At 41.5% G+C, this 25334-nt stretch overlaps 1 protein-coding gene across 2 annotated transcripts in view; it reads left to right on the top strand.

The window, feature by feature from the left end:
* Positions 1–25334, top strand: part of atp13a3 (ATPase 13A3) — a 48177-nt gene continuing 22843 nt past the window's right edge. For both annotated transcript variants that reach the window (XM_085433265.1, XM_085433264.1), the window contains exons 1-4: positions 1–199; positions 6477–6557; positions 22805–22891; positions 23254–23427. In XM_085433265.1, the coding sequence (XP_085289391.1) occupies positions 22841–22891; positions 23254–23427 (225 nt within the window). In that variant the 5' untranslated portion in view covers positions 1–199; positions 6477–6557; positions 22805–22840. The remainder of the gene's footprint in view (positions 200–6476; positions 6558–22804; positions 22892–23253; positions 23428–25334) is intronic.

The raw sequence follows: 25334 nt of genomic DNA, 5'->3' as shown, positions 1-25334 counted from the left end.
TCAGGCCAGTTCATCGTTGCTGTAGTACTCGGTCTATCCCATTGAGCTGTCAACACACTGCAAGCCTCCTCTGCCGCGACAACATTTTTCTAATCAACTTAGCCCGTTTTCTCCGTCAGCGACGTTTTTCATCAGATAACAGCTACTTTCTTCTCAATATGACTCGAAGGTGATCTTCAGCGTGTCCAGGTGGTTCTGGGTGAGTGTCTTATAATGAAATATCTGTGCGGTTTTGCCTTCATCGCTGTCACCACCATCATCATCATCACCCATGTGTCTTTCGTTATCAAGCGCGGCTAAATGCTAAAAGCGGTATGGTTCTAGCTGATGCGTGTGGAGACGTCAGCCTCATCCTTCTAGCAGCACGGGTGGAGAATCACCACGGTTGCCTCTGAGATACAGTTTTCCTTTTGGCAGCGATTAAATTGGGAAAACAGCTCAACAGTGGAGGATACCTGGACGTTGTTTTTAAGCTAGTCAGGCTAACAATGCAACTTGGCTAATGTTAGCCAGCTAGCAAACATTCAATCATGTCTTCTTATCTGCCCAGACCCACCTAAGTGGATACCTGGGATTGTAGCCAGGATTGTTCCCCCGGAGTAATTTTTCCATTTTTAATACAGATCAGTTTTGCTGGACAGCATCCGGTCATATCCTTTATGATACTGACAGTACGTAGTGACAGAAAATCAAGAATTTTCACCCTTCAAGTTGTAAACATGTGCATGCCAGTTGCGCAGTTGTGATGAGCCTTTTGATCTGCAGAAGGCTTTTTTTCTTATCCAGTTATCATTTCGTTGGCATAAAAAGTAAATCTGAAGACGCTTTAAACTGTTGGGCGTACAGTTTAATCTAACACACCTGCTACATTTCATCCTCGAGTAATTTGTAGGATTGGAAAAGTTAATACACCTGCAATAACTACAGCGTATGAAAACATGCTAATAAAATAACTTTGACTAATGTTTGATAGCATTTAATCACAGGTCTTGTGAAAGGCTTCTCGTGGTAGCTGCATTGAGTAATATATATATATATATATATATATATATATTTGTAAATATTTGATGTCTTTTCACTTTAACAGAGCCAGTGTTATCTTCAGTATCACTACAGTTAGTGACAATATGAACGTTGAGTTGAGTGGAGTAATATCCATTCCTCTAGATCTTCTTTCACGTGAGACCTTGAGCAATATGGGATTCAGATGTAAGATGAATTGCATTTATTCATAAAATTTGACACTATTGGTCTGTAAATAAGATAGGTCTGTTCAGCACTTAAAACTATTTTTTGTTTTAAACTGGATAAAGAAGAATTGAAGAACTAAGAAGCTAACTTGCCCTTTTACCCTTGGACTTGGCTCTTCTCTGTGAGGGAGCTTGAGGTCTTGTCGAGCTGAGCACTTGAAAGCGGTTTAAATTAAGAAGTTTGGTGCCAGTATTCCACTGTCCTTTGAGCCAGTGCCTGTAGGGCTTTTACAGGTGAGCTTGAACACATCAACCTGTGATGGAAGGCCTGCCAGTGTTAATTCAGAGCAGAGATGTCAAATATCCTGACATGGTAAAAGTCCTCTCAGCAGCCCAGCGCTGTTTGATGTGGGAGCCTCGGAGCAGTGTGATAGAGAAACGCAGCTTTCTACTGCTGGTATCACAGTTTGCCTTCAGTAAGACCAGAACACTCAAGTTCTCAGCAAAAGTGAGAATGCTTTCAATGAAAATAGGAACAACTGCAAAATTTAACAGACCAGTGCAAACCTGAGATTGCAGTGTCATGTTGATTAAGACTTTTTAAGGCTTTAGGTAGCAAAGTGAGGTCATAAAAACACCGAAAACATCTTGACAAACATGCGCTGTACGACCTTAGAGCATTGTTTATCAGGTGTTATTAGGCTTATATGGCAGAGCTTATTTGCAGATCGTGACTGTTGCTTGCTCTTATCGGCACCCGTCGGGCTCTTTCAGCATAATCAATTGTTACAAGTGATATGAGTGGAATCTAGATACAGTCTAGTAGAGTAGGTCTTCTACTAAGTTATAAGTTGCTCTTTGATGCATCTATTGGAGTATGAATGTGTGTGAATGTTAGATAAAAAGCACTTGTTGACTGAGTTGAGTAAACCATAGATAAAAGTGCTTGTATGAATCGGTGTGAATGGGTAATGAGGGAAGTTATATAAAGCACTTTGATTACTCAGAGTAGAATAGCTCTATAAAAGAACCAGTCTGTTTATTCAAGAGGCATCTTCTAATGATAATTAGATCATTGGTTATATTAAAAGAATATATAAACTTTTTTTTTAACTTTCCTTATACCGGGTTAAAATACGTAATGCATGTTAACAGCACAGTTGTACCACTAATCCACCTTGCAGTAGCGGAGCCACGCACTTATATTGACACAGGGGAAGTTTTGGGTTTCCTAAACTGATGTTTCATAATAAGAAACAACTGCTGAAGTCGAGCTTTACTACCATTACATGGATGAAATGCTGAATGACACTTGGCTCCTTTGCTGCTGACACACTGTAGCTTTAAAAATGACCTGTAATTCTACCTTTTACTCTGTTAGCTTGTAGCATGTAATCAGAGTACCTACTGAATATACCAGACGTTGGCAGTCCAGCCCTGTGACTTGGCAGACTGTGGCTACTGTTTGGGTTATTTTCCTCACTCGTTTCTCATATGAGGATAGGAAAGTGTAAAAAAGCTGTCTTGGTGTTACGACCGTGTTGAAAAAGTTAATACCTAATTGAAATTGTGTACTAGTACACACCTCTGTAAAGTGAAAAGCACAGTTTCAAACAATTTTCCTGTTAATCCAAGATCATGCGGTCAGACTTCAGACTTGAACTTTAGCATACTTTTGATCTTGAGGATTAAAGTTTTTCCCAGGCTTTTCCCTCTAGTATTTTCTTTCCATAGGAAAGGAAACCAAGCTCTCTGTCTTCTTTTCTTTTTTGTCTTTCACCGTCTGGAGTCATCCCTTGAAGTCCGTTTTCACCTGACACAGATGACGATGGCACATCATTTCAGCAGCTCTCTTCACAGTTTTGTGTTTTTGTTATATTTGTTTCTGCAGTAAGGTGCAAGAGTATATGATGTAAGGTGATCTCACCTTTAACTACCTTTAAACTAAGCCAGTTTTCCTAGTTTGTCTTGAGACCAGTTTTTCAAGCTCCTCGGCTGGACGTTTCTTCGAATAACATGGAGAAGTTGTAACAGTTCCTCTGTGAGTTTTAGGTTCTGTGACTTAGGTAATTCCTGACAGAATTCATGATGTTGAGATAAACAGATACCATCTTTTGCAGGACTTTTTTTCATGTATTTTTTAAAACAACTTAAGCTGTGTGTTTCTGGTTGATGTCTTGCAGCTGAATAAATTTGACATGGCTTTCTGGTGTGATTGCTGCGATTATAACCATAACTAATGTTTGGATTTCTTCAGATTCCTTACACAGCTATCATTATTAATTCTGTTGTTCATACATGGGGAGACTCCTGATCTTTCTTTAATCGCATTAAAATTGAATATGAGCACGGCAGGTATGAGATAGAAGAGTTACTGTTAACATTTTGCAACTAGTGATCAGAGTTGGTGTTACTGTGTCGTGGTTATACTGATGCCTTTATACGTGCCGATGAACACACTGAAATCATTTCAAGATTTGTATTGAATAAATGAAGCATTTAACCACTCAAATCCTTCTTATTTTCGATAAGTTTTAGCTTCAGCACTTCAGACAAATTGGATTCCCGTTCTTAATTGCATGTCGGCCCACGTTTGAGAGTCCGAGTTTCTTTTTAAAGGTCGGGTTTAAAGATTTGAAGATTGGAATGCTCAACACAGCCTCAGCCTTGCAGTTCTTTCTTATTTTCTGTTTGTGTAGGTTTAGGGTTCATGTGGTTTGTGGTTGTGCGTTATAATCGTTATGCCATTGTGATGCTCCCCCAGATTGACAAAATATATCGGATGACAACTTTGTCTATCGTTTTATGTTATACTCTATTGTTTATTTCATGCTGCAGGAAATGCACTGTTTACTGCAATAGTTTTTTTGTTGCTTTAGGTGACAGTTTGCAACAGTCACCGTGGCATCCCAGAGAGACCAGCCAAAACAAGTTGAGGCGCTTGTTCCTAAATTTGGGGCTACCTCTGTAACAAAGTCTGACACCGACTTTGTCAGATGTAAAAAAATAAATAAATAGTACTTCCCATGTGATGATTACATAAATTATTCACTGAATTTACAGAAAAAGTGTTTAGATTGTTTGTTTGTTTTTATTCCAATAACAATATATATCACAAACTGATTAACTATAACCAACAAGTCAACACTTTACATCATTGTTTGTTTTTTTTTCATATCTGTGTATGTACCTAAACCCAAAGGATGCAGTAGATGCTCTATGTGCATGAATGGAACATACATTTTAGGTAAAACAAGCAAGTTAAAATTGTATTCAGTTATTTATAAACTTATGTTATGTGGTGGAGAACTTTGAAGGCTGTCTCAGGAACTCTTTTTAGTCTACACAGGCGAGGAAGGGCAGGTAGTTAAAAGATTTTATTTATTTATTTTTTAAAGTGAACCCAGAAGCTATAATGATAAACAACATGACTGGCTCATGATGGGAAACATAGTTTGGCTTTAATACCCAATGAGTAGGAGGGGAAGTGATAAAGAAAGCGCATTGAGTTCAGAGTATGATGGCAACAAAACACTTTTTCCTCCAAATGCTTCCATGAATTATAGACTTATGTCATTAGGTCATGGCTCATTGTTCACTTTTTCCTTTTTGTCTTGTGTGTTGTAGAACAGGACAGAAAGGGAAAGGAGTATATGTCTACTCTCATTATTTATTTGTCTCTTTGCTAAGATAAAAATCTACAAAGTGCCCGAGCATTATGTGCAAGCAGTATTTTTAATTAAATCCCACATGCTAAGTGAATCTTTGACCGCTAATCATTTGTTATTGTTAAAAAAAGAAAAGAATGGAGAACAAGAACGGTTCTCTGGACGCTTCTTGTATGCCGTGTAAATTTTATGTAAGTGGATATACTTGCATCAAAGAATTTTGATGACATATTTTAGTGTTTTCTAACAATTTTTGTAGTTGGTACAGTAACTAAAAAATATTTCACAGAATAAAAATCCAGAAACATTGGTAGCCCACTTTGGTAGAATTTGTTTCCATACTGGCCATATGTAATGTTCCACTTGCTGACTTTAATGATTGTTTGTATATTAAAGCCATAAACTCCGCAATCAAATACATGCTGACAATATTGTGGTTATATAAGGCACTGGGCTGTGTAAAAGCTGTACAGGATCATAGATGCTTTAGGACTCAAATAGGTGTTCGTGATTGAGCCTCTGAGGTTTTATAAATTTATATTAAGTGGATTTTTTTTTTCATCTTACAGAGTTTTTGCAGGAACTCGGATGATTGCAATGTTTTCTCTTGTTTGGGGAAAAAAGATCAACAGCTGCTTAATGTTTTATTTTTTCCCCAAGCAAACATTGCTTATTAATGGCAGATTGATTAGTCTAAGGCCACATTGTTGTCTCTTATTTGATTAGATAAGAGACAACAATGTGGCCTTAGGCTGGGCTCAAGCGATCTATAAATATCTGTGAAGTCATGTTGGCTCCTGGAGGCCTCACACAAGGTCCTCAGTGTTCCAGTGTGAATACTAGTTCCTCCTGTCACTCTTGTATTCAAAGCAGGAGGCATACCTTATCTGCTGAGCAATTGGCTGGTGTAATTCTAAACTTTGGAGTGAAGTGGAAACAATTTCTTATCATCTTGGCACCTGAAGTACTGAGATTCTGAAGTCCCTGGGAAGATGTAAAACTGGAACCTGTTTCATCCTCAACATTTAGTTTGGAGGCCACAACATGCTTGTATATTCTCAGTAATGAATAAATAACAAAACCAAATGAACAGTTTGTCACACAGTAAATCTTTTAATAATTTCAGGTGTAAAATAGGTCAAAAGCTTTTATTAAGATAGGTACAACATCGTAATGAATAACTTAAGTTTTGAAACCCAACAGATCCATCTTATATGAACAGACTTCTTATTCCACAGTGGTGCCAGTTTAGGTTTTGGACTAAACTCACATTTAACCCATTTTTATTTATTTATTTATTTATTTAATTCTTTAGATACTTAACTTAAAAAAAAAAAAAAGAAGAAGAATTGAAGTGTTGTTGGAAAAGGTGGCAATAGGACCAAATCAAATGATCAACTACAATCAAATTCTGAAGCAATCTTTCTGTATCTTGATGAAGTGACAATTAAGGAGAAACTCTGAACAGTTTTGGCTATTTGGTAATATTGGTTTGTAAATGTGTATCCTCAGTTAACCTTCAACCTACCTAAGACTCAGAATATTTGGAAATCAATTGTAATGTAGATTGTGTGATGTAATTTTTAATGTTTTTTTTCTCTTGGATTTTTCCATCCAGGGTTCCAGGTTAGTGTGGTTAGAGAGCAAGCTAACTGTGGGGAAGAGGACCGCCTGGGGCATTTTGTCCCTGGCTCTCAAGGTAGGTGCACAGAAACCTTCAAAAAACATAATTTTGTTAAAAGACTTGTGATATACTCACTCAGTTATGTTGCTGAAATCTGCCGAGGCATGCTTTAATATTAGTCAGTTGAACATTCACGTTAAGCAGTAATTTAGTTATGTTCAACTGTTTGTGGTTTTCAATATCTAATTTATCCACATATCTGAAAAAAATCTTCATTTTAATTACCAGACAAGCAAAGTGTTAATAATTTCCCCTAGGGATCAATAAAGTATTCTGATTCTGATTAATCCCCAAGGGGTCAATTGCACAGCAAATATGATGGCCAGCTGCTGTTTTACTTCATGAATTAAGTAAAAGGAAGGCAACAACGAATACTATATTTTTCTTCTCTCTGTTATGATGCAAAATGTTCTATTGTTACGGCATTTTAGCAAACTTTTAACCATACCCAATTTTCTTATTATGTTGCAATATTTCCATACACCTTATTTATTTACTTTGTAACCATTCCTAACCTGGCAGATAGGAAAAAAAATTTGACTCGACTTTTTCTTAGCTTCAGTTAAGTTGTCACATAGTGGTACTTGAATCATAAATGGGGTCATAAGTCTGGTAAGGTTTCAACTGCTGTTGTCTGTTTGGAACCTGTAATTAGAGGTCACCACCCTCTGTTATCTGGATAGACTACGTAACAGTCTTGGTTTCAGTAACCACATAAACTTGATACTCTGTAATCCTTTTTAGCTGCAATTTATATTTGGATGTTGTGTCATGTAGGGCTGCTCGATTATGGCAAAAATGATAATCACGATTATTTTCACTGAAATTGAGATCTCGATTATTTGACGATATTTATTTAACCCTTTAAGACCTACCATAGAACCAAGTCCGCCAGAGCTTATATTATTTTTTTTTACATGTTGTAGTGCCATTTTTGGGAGCATTTCAAGTTGCTATACATCAATACAACTGTTATAGCCCATATTTTAATAATATGTATGCATTAAGTCCATAGTAATTACATTAATTGCAAAAAAGTGCAATAAACTACAAAAAAATTGAAAATCGTTTTTTTTTTTTTTTTTTTTAACATATATTTCTACTTGGGGAAATTTAAGAGGCTTATCCCTCAAAACTTTAAATACAAAAAAGTTGCAAAAAATAGTTTCCCACCACAGGAAATTTATTTTGAGTGTCTTCATAGTTTTATTTTGGAGATACAGCAATTTTTATATACTGCAGGAAAAACAAAAAACAATCCTATGATGCAAATTTGCAAAGAAAACAGCATGTGCATCAAAATAAACTATTTCCAGCAGTGCAATTCGAGTTCCAAGCATCCCAGAAACTATTCAGAAAAGTATAGAGTCAAACATGACTTATAAAATCACCAGTATAGGCTTTTAAGGCCTACAAGTAAAAAACTACATTTTCCACGAAAATGACGTCACTTCCGGTTTCGGACAGGAAATGGCGGACATGCGATAGTTCGCGTTGACGTCTTTTTCAATGTGGGAAGTGTTACGAACAGCTGATAGGAACGGCAAAGCGTGTTTCTGGAATATTATGTTTTTGTTCCTGCAAGCGCTTTATATGCAATTTTTGCAAAGCTTTATGTGGAAGGAAACCGTGACCGAGGACAAGCTGATGGCATCAGATGTAAGTACAACTCCTCCGGTTTCATATGCAAAACAAATTATTGCGCTAGCTTACACGGTTCCGGTTCTACAGGGATTTAAAGGGTTAACAATAACAATGTATTGAATAAAGACTTTAAAAAATAATATAAAATAGTGTGCAAATACTGGTAATAGTGCAAATGATTGCAATATAAAAAATAAATGAAAAATGTAAACATCTACTTTTAGTGAACTTTGCAGTGTTGCTCTGTGGTGCAGCTATGACACCGTAGCAAAGTTTACACACTATGTCTACTTGATCCACGTCTGACTCCGCGAACCCATAATGTTTCCACACCACTGAAGTTTTTTTTTTTTTTTTTTTTTACCTCTCTTTTCAACCAACGGCAGTCACTCTCCTCTCCAAATAACTTCTGCATAGCTTTCCGAGCTTCCCTCGGGTCCTCTTAATTGTTGTGACGCGTGTTCGAAATGCAGAGAGGTGCGCTCGATTTGCCACACAGAGCAGCGCGAGAGTAAAGCACGAGGGAGGGGCTAATAATCGGCTCAGTCATTTTTAATGATCGTTGAAAGCCCAGATCGTAATCGTGATTAAAATTCGATTAATTGAGCAGCCCTAGTGTCATGTTATGTCATTGAGGTCATTTTTAACATAGTACTCTATTTTAAAATGTGTCATTTATTTGTCATTCTTCTGTTTGGGGTACAAAACAGTACCTGATTATATTTAGTCATTGATCTAAGGCTTTTGATACTCTTTATCGTGACTGTCTTATGAGGCATCTTTTTTTGGTTTTGGTGGCAAATTGTCTCAGCTGTGTTATACAAGCTGTGGGGTCTGATGGCTTACAGTCCAGCCTCATTAGTGTCAACAGAGGTGTGCCACAGGGTTCTATTGTAGTACCACTTTAATACAAAATAGTTAATGACTCAGGTGTAACCTTTAACGGTCCAAAGCATATAACACCACTCTCTGTTACCAGAGTTTTATGTACAAAAATCTTTGATTAACCTTAAATTGTTGTCAAGCTAAATGCATTAAATAGTTTTAATGCATTCCATTTCCATAAATAGTTTTATGGAAAGATTGCCAAGCATGCTTTCTGCCTATAAATCCTCCTTGATGCTAACTATTGTCGCATTAATTTCTTTTTTCCATTTATTTCAAACTTTGTCTTGGCAAATTTTCTGGGTGTCTCATGAGTATTTTTTTCCCCACTGTATACATCTTCACCTACACCAGATCCCAAGACTGTTTGGTCCTTGAAGAGAAGGATGTTAATACTGAAATGGGAAAAATGGCTTGTAATTATTAAGCTGTATGTGGGAGAATCTGTACAAGCTTTTAAAATAAGATGAAATGATTCCCGTTAATAAATTTAAATCCATTTGGTCCATGGTAATCACTGGAACTAATTACCTGAGCTTTTTCAAGTCAAGTCGGCTTTATTGTCACTTCAACCATATACAGTTAGTACAGTGAAGCGAAACAACGTTCCTCCAGGACCAAGGTGGTACATGCAACATAAATTTACAACATAAATTAACAGAAAACACTAAACTAGCTAACTAAGAGGCCTAGTTAGCTGGCTAGCAGAGACAAGACAGACTGACCTAACATAAATGACAACATAAATTAACAAAATCTAACTATCTAAAGAAGACTTTTTTTTTTTTGTTAACAGACAGCAGACAACAAAGTGCACGTGCAAATGTGCGAACAAGAGCAACAAAGTGACAGTGTGAGAAAAAAACACAACGTAACATAATAATAAGGTTTTGTGATGATGAGTTGAGGTAGTGGAGGAACAGTAAACATTCCTTAGTGTAGCAGCAAAAATTAGGAAGTAAAGAAGTTAGTGCAAAAAGTCCAGTAATAATATTGTGCAAAAGAGCATTTACAGGTTGGTGTGTACGATAGTTTGGTGGTGTAGGTCAGTGTGTTTGCGCTTGTGTTGATTAGTCAGTCCAGTCTCAATGTTTTGAGTAGTTGAGTTAAGCTGAGTGATGTGTGTGTGTGTGTGTGTGTGTGTGTGTGTGTGTGTGTGTGTGTTTATCAGTCCAGTCCCTTTAGCTTAAATGTTTCTGTAATGCAATCGGGTTGTGCTTGTGCCTTCCCAATGCATTTCTGGACAGTCATGTGGGTGCTTGTGTCCATGATGTACTTGGGTTGGCATTTCCAGTTATAGCAGAAATTTAGGAGGGAATGTTCTTGTTGTTATGCAGCCACCGCTGAGCGCTGGCTAGGGGGGCTGCTATTGAAAAATACAAGGAAGGGCTTGGTCCTAAGCAAAATATCCCGCAGTATGCCAGAGAAAAAGTCCACCCGGGTGCAGCAGGCAAGATAAGATCTGAGTGTGCGAGGCAGTGATATAGGATAATTGGGTTATACAGGGCGTTGGATGCAGTAGAAGGGTGGCCCTATTGGCACTCTGTCCTGACATATCATACCAGAACTCTCCAGTGATAATTGCTGTCAGAGAGGGTATCCTAACCATTTGCCTGACTTAATACCTCGTTGGATTTGCTTATCTTTGTGTGTACTGATGTATTTTGCTATTTAATATTCAGGCTTGTAACCTGAGTCTAACTTCAGTTAACTTTGACTCCTGTCTATACTGACCTGTATAAGGCTAGCACAGTGGAAGGTAAAGGTCAAGCAGTCCTTGGTTTTTCTTGACTTGTTTTTCTTGACTTTCAGAGCTACACCTTCAGTTACTCCACACCCCACCAGTGGTGCCTGATGTAATCAGAGAAGCTGGATTCTCTGATTTCTCCGATTTCTTTTTTACTTTCTCTTGTCTTTTGTGGAATGTAGAAATGGTCAAATGCGGCACTGTTTTAATGTCTGGGCCTTACTTCTTGAAACATTAATTTGCATCTTTGTGTGCCATGTTTCCCCAAGTAGCCCCATTTAGCCCCTCTGGAGTGAACCTGATCAACTGTCTGTAATATTACTTTTTTTTTTTTTTTTTTTTTTTGCCTGTCCCGTTTGGCTCTTTTGCCATCAGAATTGTTGTCTAAAGGCAAAGAAAGATGCCCAACGGATTTACTTTACCAAACTGACCATCCCAGCCTTGCCGTAATGGTCCATTTGATTCACCTTTTATTGTTTATTTTATTTTCACTTACTGAACATGGGACAGACTTGACTGGGGGAAAGAAGGGGAGAAAGAAAGAGGGAAAGAGAAACAGCTGAGAAGAGGGACGGGGGAGAAGGGCAAAAACCAAAAACCAACAGAATGAGCAGAAAAAGAAAAAAAAGAAGAAAAAAAGAAAAAAAATGCATATATCAATCACCTGGGTCACCTGCTGAGAAAGAAAAAAGAAAACAAGCAGAAGAGAACAAGAGTAATAGAATAAACAACATCACAATGATATGGGAATATGACAGTAAATACTAAATATTAAACATTATTGTGCAGCACATAAGATCAACAGAACACAGTGTGCTTTGAGGTAGGAGCCAAAAAGGGTGTAGTTTGTGGGTGTGATCACCCGTGTGTACACCTGTGAGCATGGACGCGCTTGTTTTTTTAAAAGGTTCCTTCATGTAATGATCTGCTAGAGGGTGTGGGGGGGCCACAGCCCCGTCCTCCAGGGCATGAAGCAGGTATGGAGGAGATCAAAACTCCAGACATCCAGAGGCCCCCAGAACACAAGAGACCAAGGAAGACCAACAGAGGGGCAGCCGCGCCACTGTCCCAGAAAGAGCTGAGGAGAGTCCCAGATGAGGGCTCACTCAGCAGCCGCGGAGCAGAAGCCAGGGGGGGTTGCAGTGACGCGCCCGTGAGCTCCGCCGGCCGTGCCTGAGTGACCGAGCCCCAGGCCGAGAGGCCGGGGGCACCCCACCTCCGAAGTGGCCCGAGCAAGCCCCAGGCTCCAGGCCCCGATAAGCGGCCGCCAAGGAGTGAGCCGGTGTGTACCTGGACGCCCATCCCCGGACACAAAGAACCACCAACGCACCGACGTCTGAGGGAGTCCGCCACTGGCAGGGGAAGTGGTGGTAGGGGGAGATAGGCCTCCAAACCTTGGAGGGCCTAAGATGTCCCCAGAGAGGTGGCGCCTGACACCCAACCTGACATATAGACACAGAAATACAGGCACACACATATACAAACATCCATTCCCACCCTCATGCTCTCATATACACTTACTCCACACTCAACCAACGTGGAGACAGACATAAAGAGACGCTGTACACACGATCACACTCCCCAAGCGTACTCTAAGCCCCGGGTCTAGGTACCCTTGCCCCTGGAGGGGGGGGGAACTGCACCCAGACCCAGGTGGTGTTACCCTTTTCCCTGCAGTGGGGGGAGGCAGACCGCCCCGACTCCGCAGCAGCAGGGAGGCCCCACACTCCAGACCGCAGTCGGACGGCCAACTCCTCCTCCTAGCCGCCCCGCTCCAGCAGGTCGCAGAGAACGGGGGTGAGAGAAGACTCCAAACCTCCCTCCACCCGCTCATATGTAGTGTTGATGCATGTGTGTTCTAAGGTGCATTTAAAACCCAGGAGGGCATGGAGCTACCTGCCAGAGAGCAGCAGGTAAGCGCATGGTCCCTCCTGCTGGCCCTCAATGTCTACGTGTATTTAACATTGAGAGGTGGGCAACGACGCCAGGGGTGGGGTGTACACCCTGATGGTACTTTGGATTCCGTGTATCGTGCCCACCCCCAAGATCCTATATGTATGTGTAATGAGAGTGTGAGTAATGTGAATGTCTAAGTTGTGGGATAAAATTGAGGCAGGGGCAGCCAGAAGGGGACAGGGGGGGGTGGCCTCCTCTGCACCCTGGTGACATACCCCTACTCCAAGGTCCTGCATGTGTGGGTGGTTGTGATGGAGCGGGAAGAGGGAGGCAGCTGGAGATGGGGAGGGAAGGAAGGGAGGGGCAAGTGACCCCTCCCTGGGGCCGGCTCCCCCGCTGACCCCAGTAGGCACCCCCATACTCCGCGACCCACCAGGGAAAGGGGCCCAGGCCCATCCAGACCGGGGCCCAGCGCAGCAGCGCCTCCCGGCCCCACAGAGCCCAGGACAGTCCACCCAACCCCACCACAGAGAAAACTGCACCCACCCCACCATCCACTCTTCTTCCAGACTACATAAGACAATAAACACCCAGGCTGAGATCTTCCTCCACCTCTCCTGTATCTCCCCCTCCTGTAGAGAGAGCCCCTGAGGAGAGGAAAGCTCCTGCAAGATGTGACAATCTTCCCCACCAGTTGGAGAGCCCCCCAGGTGGCTCGATGCACCGGCGGCACCCTGCTCCAGGGCTGGGCCCCCATGCACCCACCCGCCCACAACCCCGGCAACACACCAACCAGGACCCAAGCCCCCGAGGCCCGGCCCGGGCCCCAGCCCAGAGACGGAGCGCCCCCAGAACCTCACGCCCATCCCGGACCCACCCAGGGGCAGCCAGGCTACCAGGTCAGTAACCCACGTCCGTCAGCACAGACCCTCCCCTAGTCCCGCTGCACGCAGCCGCGAGGAAACAGTCACCTGAGAGCCAACAGAGCCCCTAACCGGACATGACCGCTACCCCGGGTTGAGCCCCCCAAGGAAAATGCCTCCGGGGAACCCCCCGACGCCCTAAGCCTGTCCCTACCCCCACACCAATCACAACAGTGAAGGCGGGACCAAACTATGACCCCCCACCCCCACTAGGTGATGGAGCTGATCAAAGGAGCCCAGAGCAATTGATCTGATGTGGTGGCAGAGGCTGTATCAAGACTAATGTAATCTAATAGATAATTTCTATATTGGTTAGAATTAAGATTATTTTTATTTTTCCAGTTCATGAGGACTGTTTTCTTGGCTATGCATAGGGCAGTGAAAACCATATGGGCGATATTCTTTTCTGAAGTGACATTATCTAAGCTGCCCAACAAACACACTAAGGGGGAAGTTGGAATGTTACATTTCAGACACTTTGATAAGTCTTCACATATCTCGCGCCAAAACTTCTGAACTGGTGGACAGAACCAAAGAGCGTGGATATAATTGTCCGGTGAATTGGTTTGGCAGTGTGAGCAGTTGTTGGTAGACGTAAAGCCCATCTTGAACATCCGATGACCTGTATAGTGCACTCTATGTAATATTTTGTATTGAATTAATTGAAGACTGGGATTTCTGATTAGATGAAAGGTTTTTAAGCAAATCTGAGACCAGAAGTTTAGGTCTAAGTTAACTGATAAATCCGCTTCCCATTTTGCAATAGGAAGTGATATTGATTCATCTGTTTTAGAAAGCATTCTGTATATTTTGGATAGTAATTTGGGGGTTTTAAGAGTAAGAAATTGAACCACACTTGGTGGTGTTTGTAGTTCAACTTGACCCGGTTTAAATTTCTTTTTTACTATGGATTTAATTTGTTGATATTCTAAAAATCTTTTCTTGTTGATCCCATATTGTGTAACTAGTCCGTCAAATGAAATAAATTCTGTTCCTTCTAGTATATGTTCTAAATATTTGATTCCTTTACCACTCCATATGAAAAGTTTATCATATTATTGTTTTGTAATATGTCAGGGTTGTTCCAGATAGGTGTACGTTTGCATGGGATTAATGAAGACGCCGTCAATTTTAGAAACTCCCACCATGCTGTCAGAGAAGAGCTGATGTTGATGCTTTTAAAGCATTCATGTCGTTGGATGTTTGAGCTGATAAATGGTAGGTCTGAGATCTCTAGATTATTGCAAAGTGCTTGTTCTACATCTAGCCAAGGTTCATCTAAGAGGGTATGTTTTAGCCATCCTGAGATAAACTGAAGCCTGTTGGCTAAGAAGTAGTGCTGAAAGTTAGGCAGTTCTAGTCCTCCTTTATCCTTGGTCTTTTGTAGTGTTTTTAAGCTTATACGTGGGGGTTTATTTTTCCAAAGGAATTTGGACATACATGAATCTAGAGATCTGAACCAATCTTGTGGCGGTTTAGTTGGGATCATTGAGAATAAATAATTTATTTTTGGTAAGACCATTTTTATAGCGGCAACCCTTCCCATGAGTGATATGGGTAGACATTTCCATCTAGCCAGATCATCTTCTACCTTCTTTAAAAGTGGGATATGGTTTAATTTAGTTAGATCTGCAAGCTTGGGAGAAACATTAATACCTAAATATTTTATATTTCCCGATTGCAGTGGTGTAGAAGAGGAATTATGGAGGGAGCAATTAATCGGTAGAACTGTAGATTTTGACCAGTTAATTGAGTAATCTGATATTCTTGCAAAAGAGTTTATCAATTCAATCACCCCAGAGATATTGGTTTGTGAATTTTGGAGAAAGAGTAACACATCATCCGCATAAAGGCTGATTTTATGTTCCACGTTCTTGCATTTTATGCCCTTAATTACTGAATTCTGTCTAATTGCTGCTGCTAGTGGTTCAATAAAAATTGCAAACAGTGAAGGGGAGAGTGGGCATCCCTGCCTGGTGCCCCTCAAGAGACAGAAGCTGGAGGATGTCTGGTCATTTGTTCTAACACAAGCTGTTGGGGAATTATGTAATATTTTTAACCAGTTTATGAAAGAGGATCCAAAACCAAATTTGTGTAAAGTTGCAAATAGAAATTTCCAGTTAACTCTGTCAAATGCTTTTTCTGCGTCTAAAGAGAATATTGTAGTTTCTAGGTTTTTACTGTATGAGTAGTCTATCAAATTAAGTAATCTACGTGTATTTGTTGATGAGTGCCTACCTTTTATGAAACCAGTTTGGTCAGGATGAATTAAGAGGGGGGTTATTTTCTCCAGTCTCTTTGAGAGAGCTTTGCAGATTATTTTAAGGTCTACGTTTATAAGGGATATTGGACGATAGCTTGAGGGATATACAGGGTCTTTGCCTGGTTTTAGCAGGAGATTAATGTTTGCAGAATTCATATTTGATGGAAGTCTGCCCTTTTCTTTAATTTCCAACAACGTTCTGTAGAAAACTGGTGCTAGAATCGACCAGAATTCTTTGTAGAATTCTGCAGGAAAGCCGTCTGGACCTGGAGCCTTATTATTGGGCATACTTATCAGAGCTTCCTGGAGTTCACCTGGTGTCAATGGTGAATCCAGTGCCATTGCTTGAGTGTCCAATAATTTTGGAAGAGTTATGTTGTCCAAAAACTGATCAATTTCTTTTTTAGATGGGTTTATTTGTGGTGAATACAACGTTTTATAGAAATCCCTGAAAATGTTGTTTATTTGTATCGGATCATATATTGTGTTCCCAGATGAATCTTGAACAGCACATATAGTTGTTTTTTCTTTATTTGTTTTTAGCTGGTTTGCTAGAAATTGACCAGATTTATTACCATGTTCATAATTTTGTAGGCGTAGTCTTTGTACTAAGAATTTTGTTTTTTTATCAATTATCTCATTTAATTCTAGTTTTGTTTTGCGTATTTTGTTCAATGTTTCCTGATCTTGGTGGGACGCGTAGGCTTCTTCTAGTGATTTGATGTTTTTTTCTAATTCCTGAATATTTTTGTTTTCTTTTTTCTTTTTATGTGATGAGAAAGAAATTATTTTACCTCTCATCACAGCTTTCCCTGCTTCCCATAGAACAGAAGCTGATGTTTCGGGAGTGTCATTATAGTCCAAATATGAAGTTCACTCTTTTTTAAAATATTTAATAAAGTCTTCATCTTTAAGTAGTGATATTCTTGTGCATTAGTGTTAAAGATACAGGACCATGATCGCTGACAGCTATAGGATGAATCTCAGTGTCTGAAATGTCGTTCAGCAGTGAGCTGCTGACCAAAAAATAATCCAGACGAGAGTAGGAGTGATGGACATGTGAGAAAAAAGTATATTCCTTACTGGTGGGGTGAAGGGAGCGCCATGCATCGCAAAGACCAAAGTCGCTCATATACTGTTTGATTATATTTGTGGACTGCCAATTACGCTGAGTTCCCGCTGTATTGAGCCTATCCATGTCTTCATTTAGTCCAAGGTTGAGGTCGCCTCCAAGAACAAGTGTGCCATCTAAGTGTTCAGAGAGTGCACTGAAAAAACCGTGAAAGAATGAGGGATCATCAACATTTGGACCATATACACTTGCAATACATAGCTTTTTATCAAGTATAGATAGTTTAATGATTAAGAATCTGCCCTCTGGATCTATAACTGTATCGAGTACTGTGAAATTAATATTTTTATGTATTAAAATTGCTACTCCCCTTTGTCTAGAATTATAACAAGCTGAGAACACATTAGGAAACTCAGGTGTTTTAAGTTCATTCGAACCTCTAAGAGGTCTGTGGGTCTCTTGTAAAAGGACAACATCTGCCTGTAGTTTTTTGAGTTGGTTAAATATTTTTAACCTCTTTTCTCTGGAGCCAGCTCCATTTATATTCCATGTAATGAACCTCAGTGTACCCATAGATGTTTGTGTATAACTAGGGATGTATGCTGTGTGCGTTGCTTAGCCAGGTGGAGAGAATACGTCACTTGTTCATAAATAAAGAGAAGGAGAGAGAGAAAAAATGTGTGGCGAGATGCTCCCTGAGTCGGACTTTGTGTATGCATAGTTACTAATATGAGTAGGCTTGGCTTAAGTGTGTGTATCCTAAACGACTGTGTGCGCTGTCTGACTGATGTAAATGTGCTGCCGTTGAGCGCATGGTGCGTATGTGTCGAAATAAAGGATGTTTGTGGATGAGTATCGAAGCAGGTGATCGAGGCAGTGAAAGGAATAAAGAAAGAAACCAAGGACAGGGGTGAGCAGCATAAAACCAAGAGGGGGAAAAGAGAGGGAAAAAAAACGAGAAGAAAAAAAACAAAACAAAACGTAAACATTCCAATTAAATCACTGACGGAGAGTGACGGTGTTAATTCTGCTATGAAATCACACTTTAAGATGCGATTTGATACCGGTAAGTTAAACAGATGTTAATGCAAGTTAGTGTGAGTGGATAGGGAAATGGTGTAGCTGATTCTTATCTGGTGTGAGGTTAATACAGCCACGGAGTGATGTTGGGGTCGCGGTGGAGCTGTCCGTCCACGTACAGCCGGTCCACAGCGATGACAGCGCGGGAGCCCTTCTGGATGAAGCCGCGTCGGATTGGGAAGAGGACCCTGCGTCGTTCCAAGATCTCTTTGGGGAACTGGTCGTTCACGCTGAAGTCCGTTCCTTTTAATTCCCTGCCGCGGCTTTTCACATGTTGCTTTTGTTTGAAGTGGCCGAATTTGGCCACGATAGGACGTGGTCTCCCGGCCGTAGCCCGAATGGGGCCGAGGCGATGTACCCGATCGAAGACGATGTTCTTCACAGTGTCCTCCGGCAGCTTCAGGTGGGTTTTGATGAAGCTTTTTACCGTGGTCTCCGCGTCCTCTCCAGCGGCTTCTGGAATACCAGAAAATACCAGATTATCACGCATGCTACGAGCTTGTAGATCGATAACTGTTTCTTTTATTTTTTTATTTTCTCTATTGAGCTGGGTAACATTATCTGTGAGACATTTCACCGACTCCCTTAGCGTGGCATTTTCAGCAGCAAGCGTTTCCACCTGCTGCTGGCTGTACTCCAGGGATTCTCGCAAGCATTTAAATTCTCGGTGAAGAATCTCCACCAAGGACAGCCTTGCGTCGAAACTGGACAATCGCTTGTCGATTGACTCCAATATGTCGGCAATATCTTTGCCGGGCGTTGTCTTTTCGACGACGGCGTCTCAGGTTTGGCCGGGGAAGCTGCACACGGGGTCTTCTTCATCACGAGATCCTGAAAGCACTGATCGATGTAATCTTGGAGAGTCTCTAAACTCTCCTCGTTGTTCTCCAGGGTGTTGGAGATTATTTAGACAAATAGTGTTAGTTATAAGACAATTGATAAGTGTATTTGGTAATGCTGAAGCTTAAATGAATTTGTTCAAATCTAAACTACCATTTGCTTTAATTTTCCGCCAAAATCTCCGGCGTCTGACGTCAGTTACAACATGAGTCGCTTACCTTGTCCGTCACTTCCGTCACTTACCTCCTCACTCCTTTCCCTGTCTGGGAAATCTTCAAGTAGTCGGAAATCTTCAAGTAGTCTTGAATATCTTTGAGAGGCCAAAAAAAAAATGTAATATATCTGTAATATTACTTAGTGACGGTTTGCTGGGGTTTTAAGTAAAAAGTGAAACTGTCTATAGCCTAACTTGTGTTTACAAGCACCTTAGGAATCATTTAACAAAGATTGTTCAGTGGATAATACAGCAAAATTCACATGCACGTCCAAACACACTGGCAATTTTCCTTCTGTACGGGATGTGTAGTCCTCTTGGGAATTGAGAGAGGAATGGAGCAACAAGTTTGATATGGAGTAATGCATGAGTTTGATGAGTCATTCAGACTGTGTGGGTATATTGACTTAAGAGATAGTCTCAGGTGTACTAAGGTTGAGCAGCTTTTTGGGGAGTGCTGTTCATTGCTGCTGGGCCATGTTTTGTGTGCTACAGTCTACATCTGAATTTGTAATTTGCTAAAATCTCTTTAACCCAATGTAAATGCTGCACGACTGTATGTGGACAGAGATAGGAAAAACAAAACGGTTCACTAATGTATCCATAGACATGTTCTTAACTTTATGTCCATAATGTTTTAATTTATATTTTATTCCAATTTTATCCTTACCAAGTGAAATTAGTTAATGGGAACTATTCTAAACTGACTGGCACATGCCTGCAGTTTACAATTGGCATACGGCGATGCTTTCATTTACATTTGTCTAAAGTGTATTCTGCCACAAAGTGATTCATAATAAGAGAGAGCCACAGAAATAAAGACAGTATTGTTTGAAGTGGCAGCCAGAAAAGAATAGAATAGAATAGAATTCAACTTTATTGTCATTGCACATGTCACAGGTACAGGGCAATGTAGTTTGCATCCATCCAGAAGTGCTTTAGCCATGATATAGATATATTACAATATATATTAGCAATAATATAGATATGTAAGTATATTACAGAAATGGGTCTATTACGGTATGTAATATGTACACGGTATGAAGTATGTTATGAATATGCTATAACTATAAGTATGTACAGGCTGTAGTGAGTACAAGCTATGAACAGGATATATATATGAAAAAAACTATACAGAATATGAAATAATGAACTTATACACTTATACAGAAATGGGAACTATGCAAGTTGTAAACAGTTATAGAATTAAAAATTATCGTATGATTATTTACACAGAACTATACAGTAGTGCAGTTAAGAGGCTATATAAAGTGCTAGTGGTTGTGAGTGGTGGTTCAGTCCATGTTATTATTGTGTGTTTGAGGGTACAGTTGTCCATAGTGTGTGTGTGTGTGTGTGTGTGTGTGTGTGTGTGTGTGTGTGTGTGTGTGTGTAGGTGGTTGTGTGTGTGTGTGTGTAGGTGGTTGTGTGTGTGTGTGTGTAGGTGGTTGTGTGTGTGTGTGTGTGTGTAGGTGGTTGTGTGTGTGTGTGTGTGTGTAGGTGGTTGTGTGTGTGTGTGTGTGTGTATGTCCAGTCCGTGAGTTTAATGTGGGTCAGATGTCAGGAGGCAGAGTTCAGGAGTCTGACAGCTGTGGGGAAGAAGCTGTTCCAGTACCTGGTGGTCTTAGTCCGGAGGCTCCTCTAGCGCCTCCCAGAGGGCAGGAGGGTGAAGAGTCCATGTGATGGGTGACTGGGGTCTTTGATGATTTTCCCAGCCCTTTTCAGACACCGCTTCCTGTAGATGTCTTTTATGGCAGGAAGTGGTGCTCTGGCAATGCGCTGGGTAGTTTTCACGACCCTCTGCAACGCCTTCCGGTCCGAGGCAGAGCAGTTCCCGTACCAGACTGTTATACAGTTGGTCAGGATGCTCTCGATGGTGCAGCGATAGAAGTTCACCAGGATGTCTGAGGACAGGTGGTTCTTCCTCAGAGTCCTCAAGAAGAAGAGGCGCTGGTGAGCCTTCTTGACCAGCTTGGAGCAGTTGGTCGTCCAGATGAGATCCTCGGAGATGTGGACTCCCAGGAACTTGAAGCTGCTCACACGGTCCACAGCCGTCCCCTTAATGTAGATGGGTGGATGTGGGTCAGCATTCCTCCTGTAGTCCACGATGAGCTCCTTGGTCTTCTCGGTGTTAAGCAGCAGGTTGTTTGTGTCGCACCACTCAGCCAGACGATCCACCTCCTCCCTGTAGGCGGCCTCATCGTTGTCACTGATGAGGCCAATCACCGTGGTGTCACCTGCAAACTTAATGATGGTGTTGGAACCATTGGCAGGTCTGCAGTCGTGGGTGAAGAGGGAGGTGGGGGGGTGAGGATTTGTCACTTCAAACTTTATTGGGGGAAAAAAATCCACAAGTGAGATTTCTTTCAATAAATCTAAAAATTAAATATATAGCATGCTCGCAGGGTTAGCGAGTATAACATGTGTATGATCTGCTAGCTAAAAATATATATTCTATAGATTATATGTGTGACTATATGTGTTATAGATTAAAACCCTCCTGTAGTTGCCGTTACTTCCACTGGTCCAAACCTCTTTGGCTTAAAGTGCATACTTTGAGTGCTGGTAAATGTTTTTTTGATCTTGTGAATGATGCAGAAAATCAGCTTCCTTCCTAAGCAATATCCGACCTGCCACGTGGAGCTTAAATACAAAATCCCTGGTCACTTCAGTCAAGAAGATTGCGTTAAGAATATTGATTAAAAAGACAGAAACTTGCTTTCCAAAGTTGTAATTTGCTTTTGACATTTGTCTTTGACATTTGACATTGTTAAGCACTTTACAGGGCTTTGATTAATCAATCTTTAATTTAAACAAATAATGTGGTGTTATCTTGTGACTTGTTCCGACACTGTGCTGTTGAGCTCTCGGTTTCAAAGCCTGCTCTGAAGCTTAAGCTGGGCAGAGACTGTGCGATTTTTTTTTTTTTTTTTTTTTTCCCCCCAGTCGCGCGATTCAGCTCCTGCTCAAACTGTACGATTGACTCGCAAGGGTTAGAAGTTCATAGGTCACGATGCAGGGTCTCACACTATACGGCCCGATGCTCTGATGCGACCCGAGTGCTCACACTGTGCGTCCATAAAATGAAGGTTATAACAGAAATTCTGTCGCTTGCTCTCCCTCTCTGTCTTTCACACACAGACACGCACACCACCGCCATCAACTTTGCTAAATTGCTAAAAACATTGATCAGGCAGCTGTGATTGAGCAGCAGTGTAGATCCAACTATTTTCACGGTTGTTGTGGTCGTGATAATTTTGTGAGGCCACATCGAAAAGGCTCGGATCAGCTTGCCATAGTTCTACAAGTTGTGCCTCCGTCGCTTGTGTCCAGATCACACGCTGCACTGCCGTGCTGCGCCGTCTTTTTCGCTGACATTTGTGTTTGCGCGTGCGCAGTGTGAGAAACTGCGGTGACACCCTCACGACGGTCGCGAGGATTTCAAACAGGTTTGAAATCCTCGCGACCAAGCGATTGATGATCGGGAGCTGGTCGTGAGGTGTTAATCGCGTCTCGTTACCCCATGTATACTACACGATGCACGACGCACGATGAAGGCCAAAATCGGGCCGATCGCCAAAACGGTCGCACGACTCAAAAATCGGCTCAAAATGGGCCAAAAAATCGCACAGTGTAAGCCCAGCATTAAATGTTTCCCGCACTGTTCACCGTTGACATTTTGTCTGATCTGTTTGCAGTGACTAAGGAAGGGGCTTGGCAAACTGTTCTGCAGCATGGAGAAGGAAGACCTCAAGATTGTCAACAAGGGGGAAGAGGAGGAGATGGTATTTTTCATTTCACATATACGCATATTGAAAAAATACCAGAATTGACGTGATCCTGAAGGATCCAGAATCTAATGTGCCCATCAGTGACTTCTTGATGGCTTGCAATTTCTTCTCACTGCTTACTGAGTGTTTCCCTAATGGTACCATAACCACCCTGGCTGTGAAACTGGAGTCTGTTCCCAGCCTGAACCCCAGTGAGCTCACGCTGCTCGACCCCACCTGCGGTCCAGTCTACAGTGATGACCGCTACGCTTACTTTGTCTTCACTGCTAACTCCTGTGGGACTACCAGAAAGTTACATACTGTGTTACCTAACGTGCCATACTGTGCTCCTGTTTTCTCTTTTTTTTTTTGTTAAGGAGCTGCAGGGCTACCGTCTGTGTCGTTGGCGGCTGGCCCTGGTGGGCCTCGGGGTGCTGTGTACAGGGGGCTTCCTTCTCCTGGTGCTCTACTGGATGCCAGAATGGTGCGTCAAGTCCACCTGCACTCGTACCACAGCCCGTGAGGCCAAAGTGGTGTTGCTGCGCTCCACGGTAGGTAGCAAGTAAAGCAGCAGTGAGTCATTATTATTCAAAAAAGAGAAAAATTATTTACTTAGAAAATAAGTTTTTCTATTTTTTTCTCTCTTTCTTCGTATTAAATGGGTTTTTAATATTTGGTTGGAAAAAATCTAGAAAGGAAGTGGTGGATTTTAGAGATTAAACATTTTATCAACAAACTAATCAAAACATATTAAAACAATTTTGGCTTCTTTTTTATTTATTATTTGGTGTTGCCAATTCATGAAAAAAATGGTAAAGACGTAATTAGAAGTAACTATTTTGAAGACTAGTAAATAATAATAATAATAATTAACATTTAATTTTAATATGTGCAAATACAGTTGTGGGCTTTTTCTTTGTTGTTTTTTTTGTTGATTTCTGTATGTCTACATTATTATTAGGGCCCGAGCACTAAAAGTGCGAAGGCCCTTTTGTATCTGCTCCGTTTCTTCTTCTTCTTATTATTATTATTCAGGCAAAACAAGGGCCTTTTTGAGGGCCTAAACATGCTCAAAAACTCATGAAATTTTGCACACATGCCAGGTCTGGTGAAAAATTTTGTATTTTAATGGTTTTACATATGAGCACTGGGAAATGGCTCTACAGCGCCACCTATGCCTTGTTAAATGCAGCCCTACGACCACATCATTTCAGCTACATGTATGAAATTTGACACACCTGTGTTACCATGCCAAGACGAACAAAAAAAGTCTGTGGGCACATTGACGCAAACCCAACAGGAAGTCCGGCATTTGGACGTGAAGGTGACATTTTGGCTCTAATTTTGCCATTTCCACCATTAACAATGAAGTGGCTTTTGAGGGGCTTGGAAAGTTTAAAAAGTCTTGAAATTTGGCCCACACCTCCAATGTGATGAATGCTTTGTTATGTGATCACTTTCCTTGAATAGCGCAAAATGGCTCCACAGCACCCCCTACAAAATTTCAAATCATCAGCCCCTGCTCTGTGTTTTATCTATGAGTCTGAAACCTGATAAGCTTGTAGAAGATATCAAGATGTAAAAAAAAGTCTCTTGGAGCAATATCCCAAATCCAACAGAAAGTCAACCATTTTAAGAACTCTCTGCCTGGGAGGGATGTGAGGTGGGCAAATGAACTGAATCATTTCTTCAACAGATTTGATTCAGCCATGAGGCAGTCTGCAACATCGGCTGCAGACTCACCCACCCCCACTGCTGCTGTTCCACCTCAGACACTTCACACCTCCTCTATTCACCCTGCTCACTCCCCCCCACCCCCAACAACAGCATCCAATACACACTCAACACAAGGCTCCAGCCTGTCTCTCTCAACCACCCAGGTTAGGAGGGAACTGAGGAGGATTAATGGCAAGAAGGCAGCGGGTCCAGATAACATCAGCTCGAGGGTCGTCAGGTCCTGCGCGGACCAACTGTGTGGGGTGATGGAACACCTCTTCAACCTGAGCCTGAGGTTGGGAAGAGTCCCACAGCTCTGGAAAACCTCCTGTGTTGTACCAGTGCCAAAGACTTCACGCCCCAAGGACCTCAACAGCTACAGGCCGGTGGCTCTGACATCCCACCTGATGAAGACCCTGGAGCGGTTGGTCCTGGCTCAGCTTCGGCGCCTAATAAGCTCATCACTGGACCCACTTCAGTTTGCCTACCAGCCTGGCATTGGAGCGGATGATGCCGTCATTCACCTCCTACATCGTTCCCTCGCTCACCTGGAGACCGCTGGAAGCACTGTGAGAATCATGTTCTTTGATTTCTCCAGTGCCTTCAACACCATTCTTCCCTCGGTTCTAAAGGACAAGCTGGTGAACTCTGGAGTGGACCATCACCTCACTACCTGGATCCTGGACTACCTCACCGACCGACCACAGTATGTGAGGACTCAGGGCTGTGTGTCGGACAGGGT

This window comes from Copadichromis virginalis, linkage group LG15 (assembly GCF_057382275.1).
Source record: "Copadichromis virginalis isolate Kocher_CV1m ecotype Utaka linkage group LG15, C_Virginalis_male_GT1.1, whole genome shotgun sequence".
Classification (NCBI taxonomy): domain Eukaryota; kingdom Metazoa; phylum Chordata; class Actinopteri; order Cichliformes; family Cichlidae; genus Copadichromis; species Copadichromis virginalis.
The sequence above is the reverse complement of the archived record's forward strand: the minus strand, read 5'-3'. Positions and strand labels throughout refer to the sequence as shown.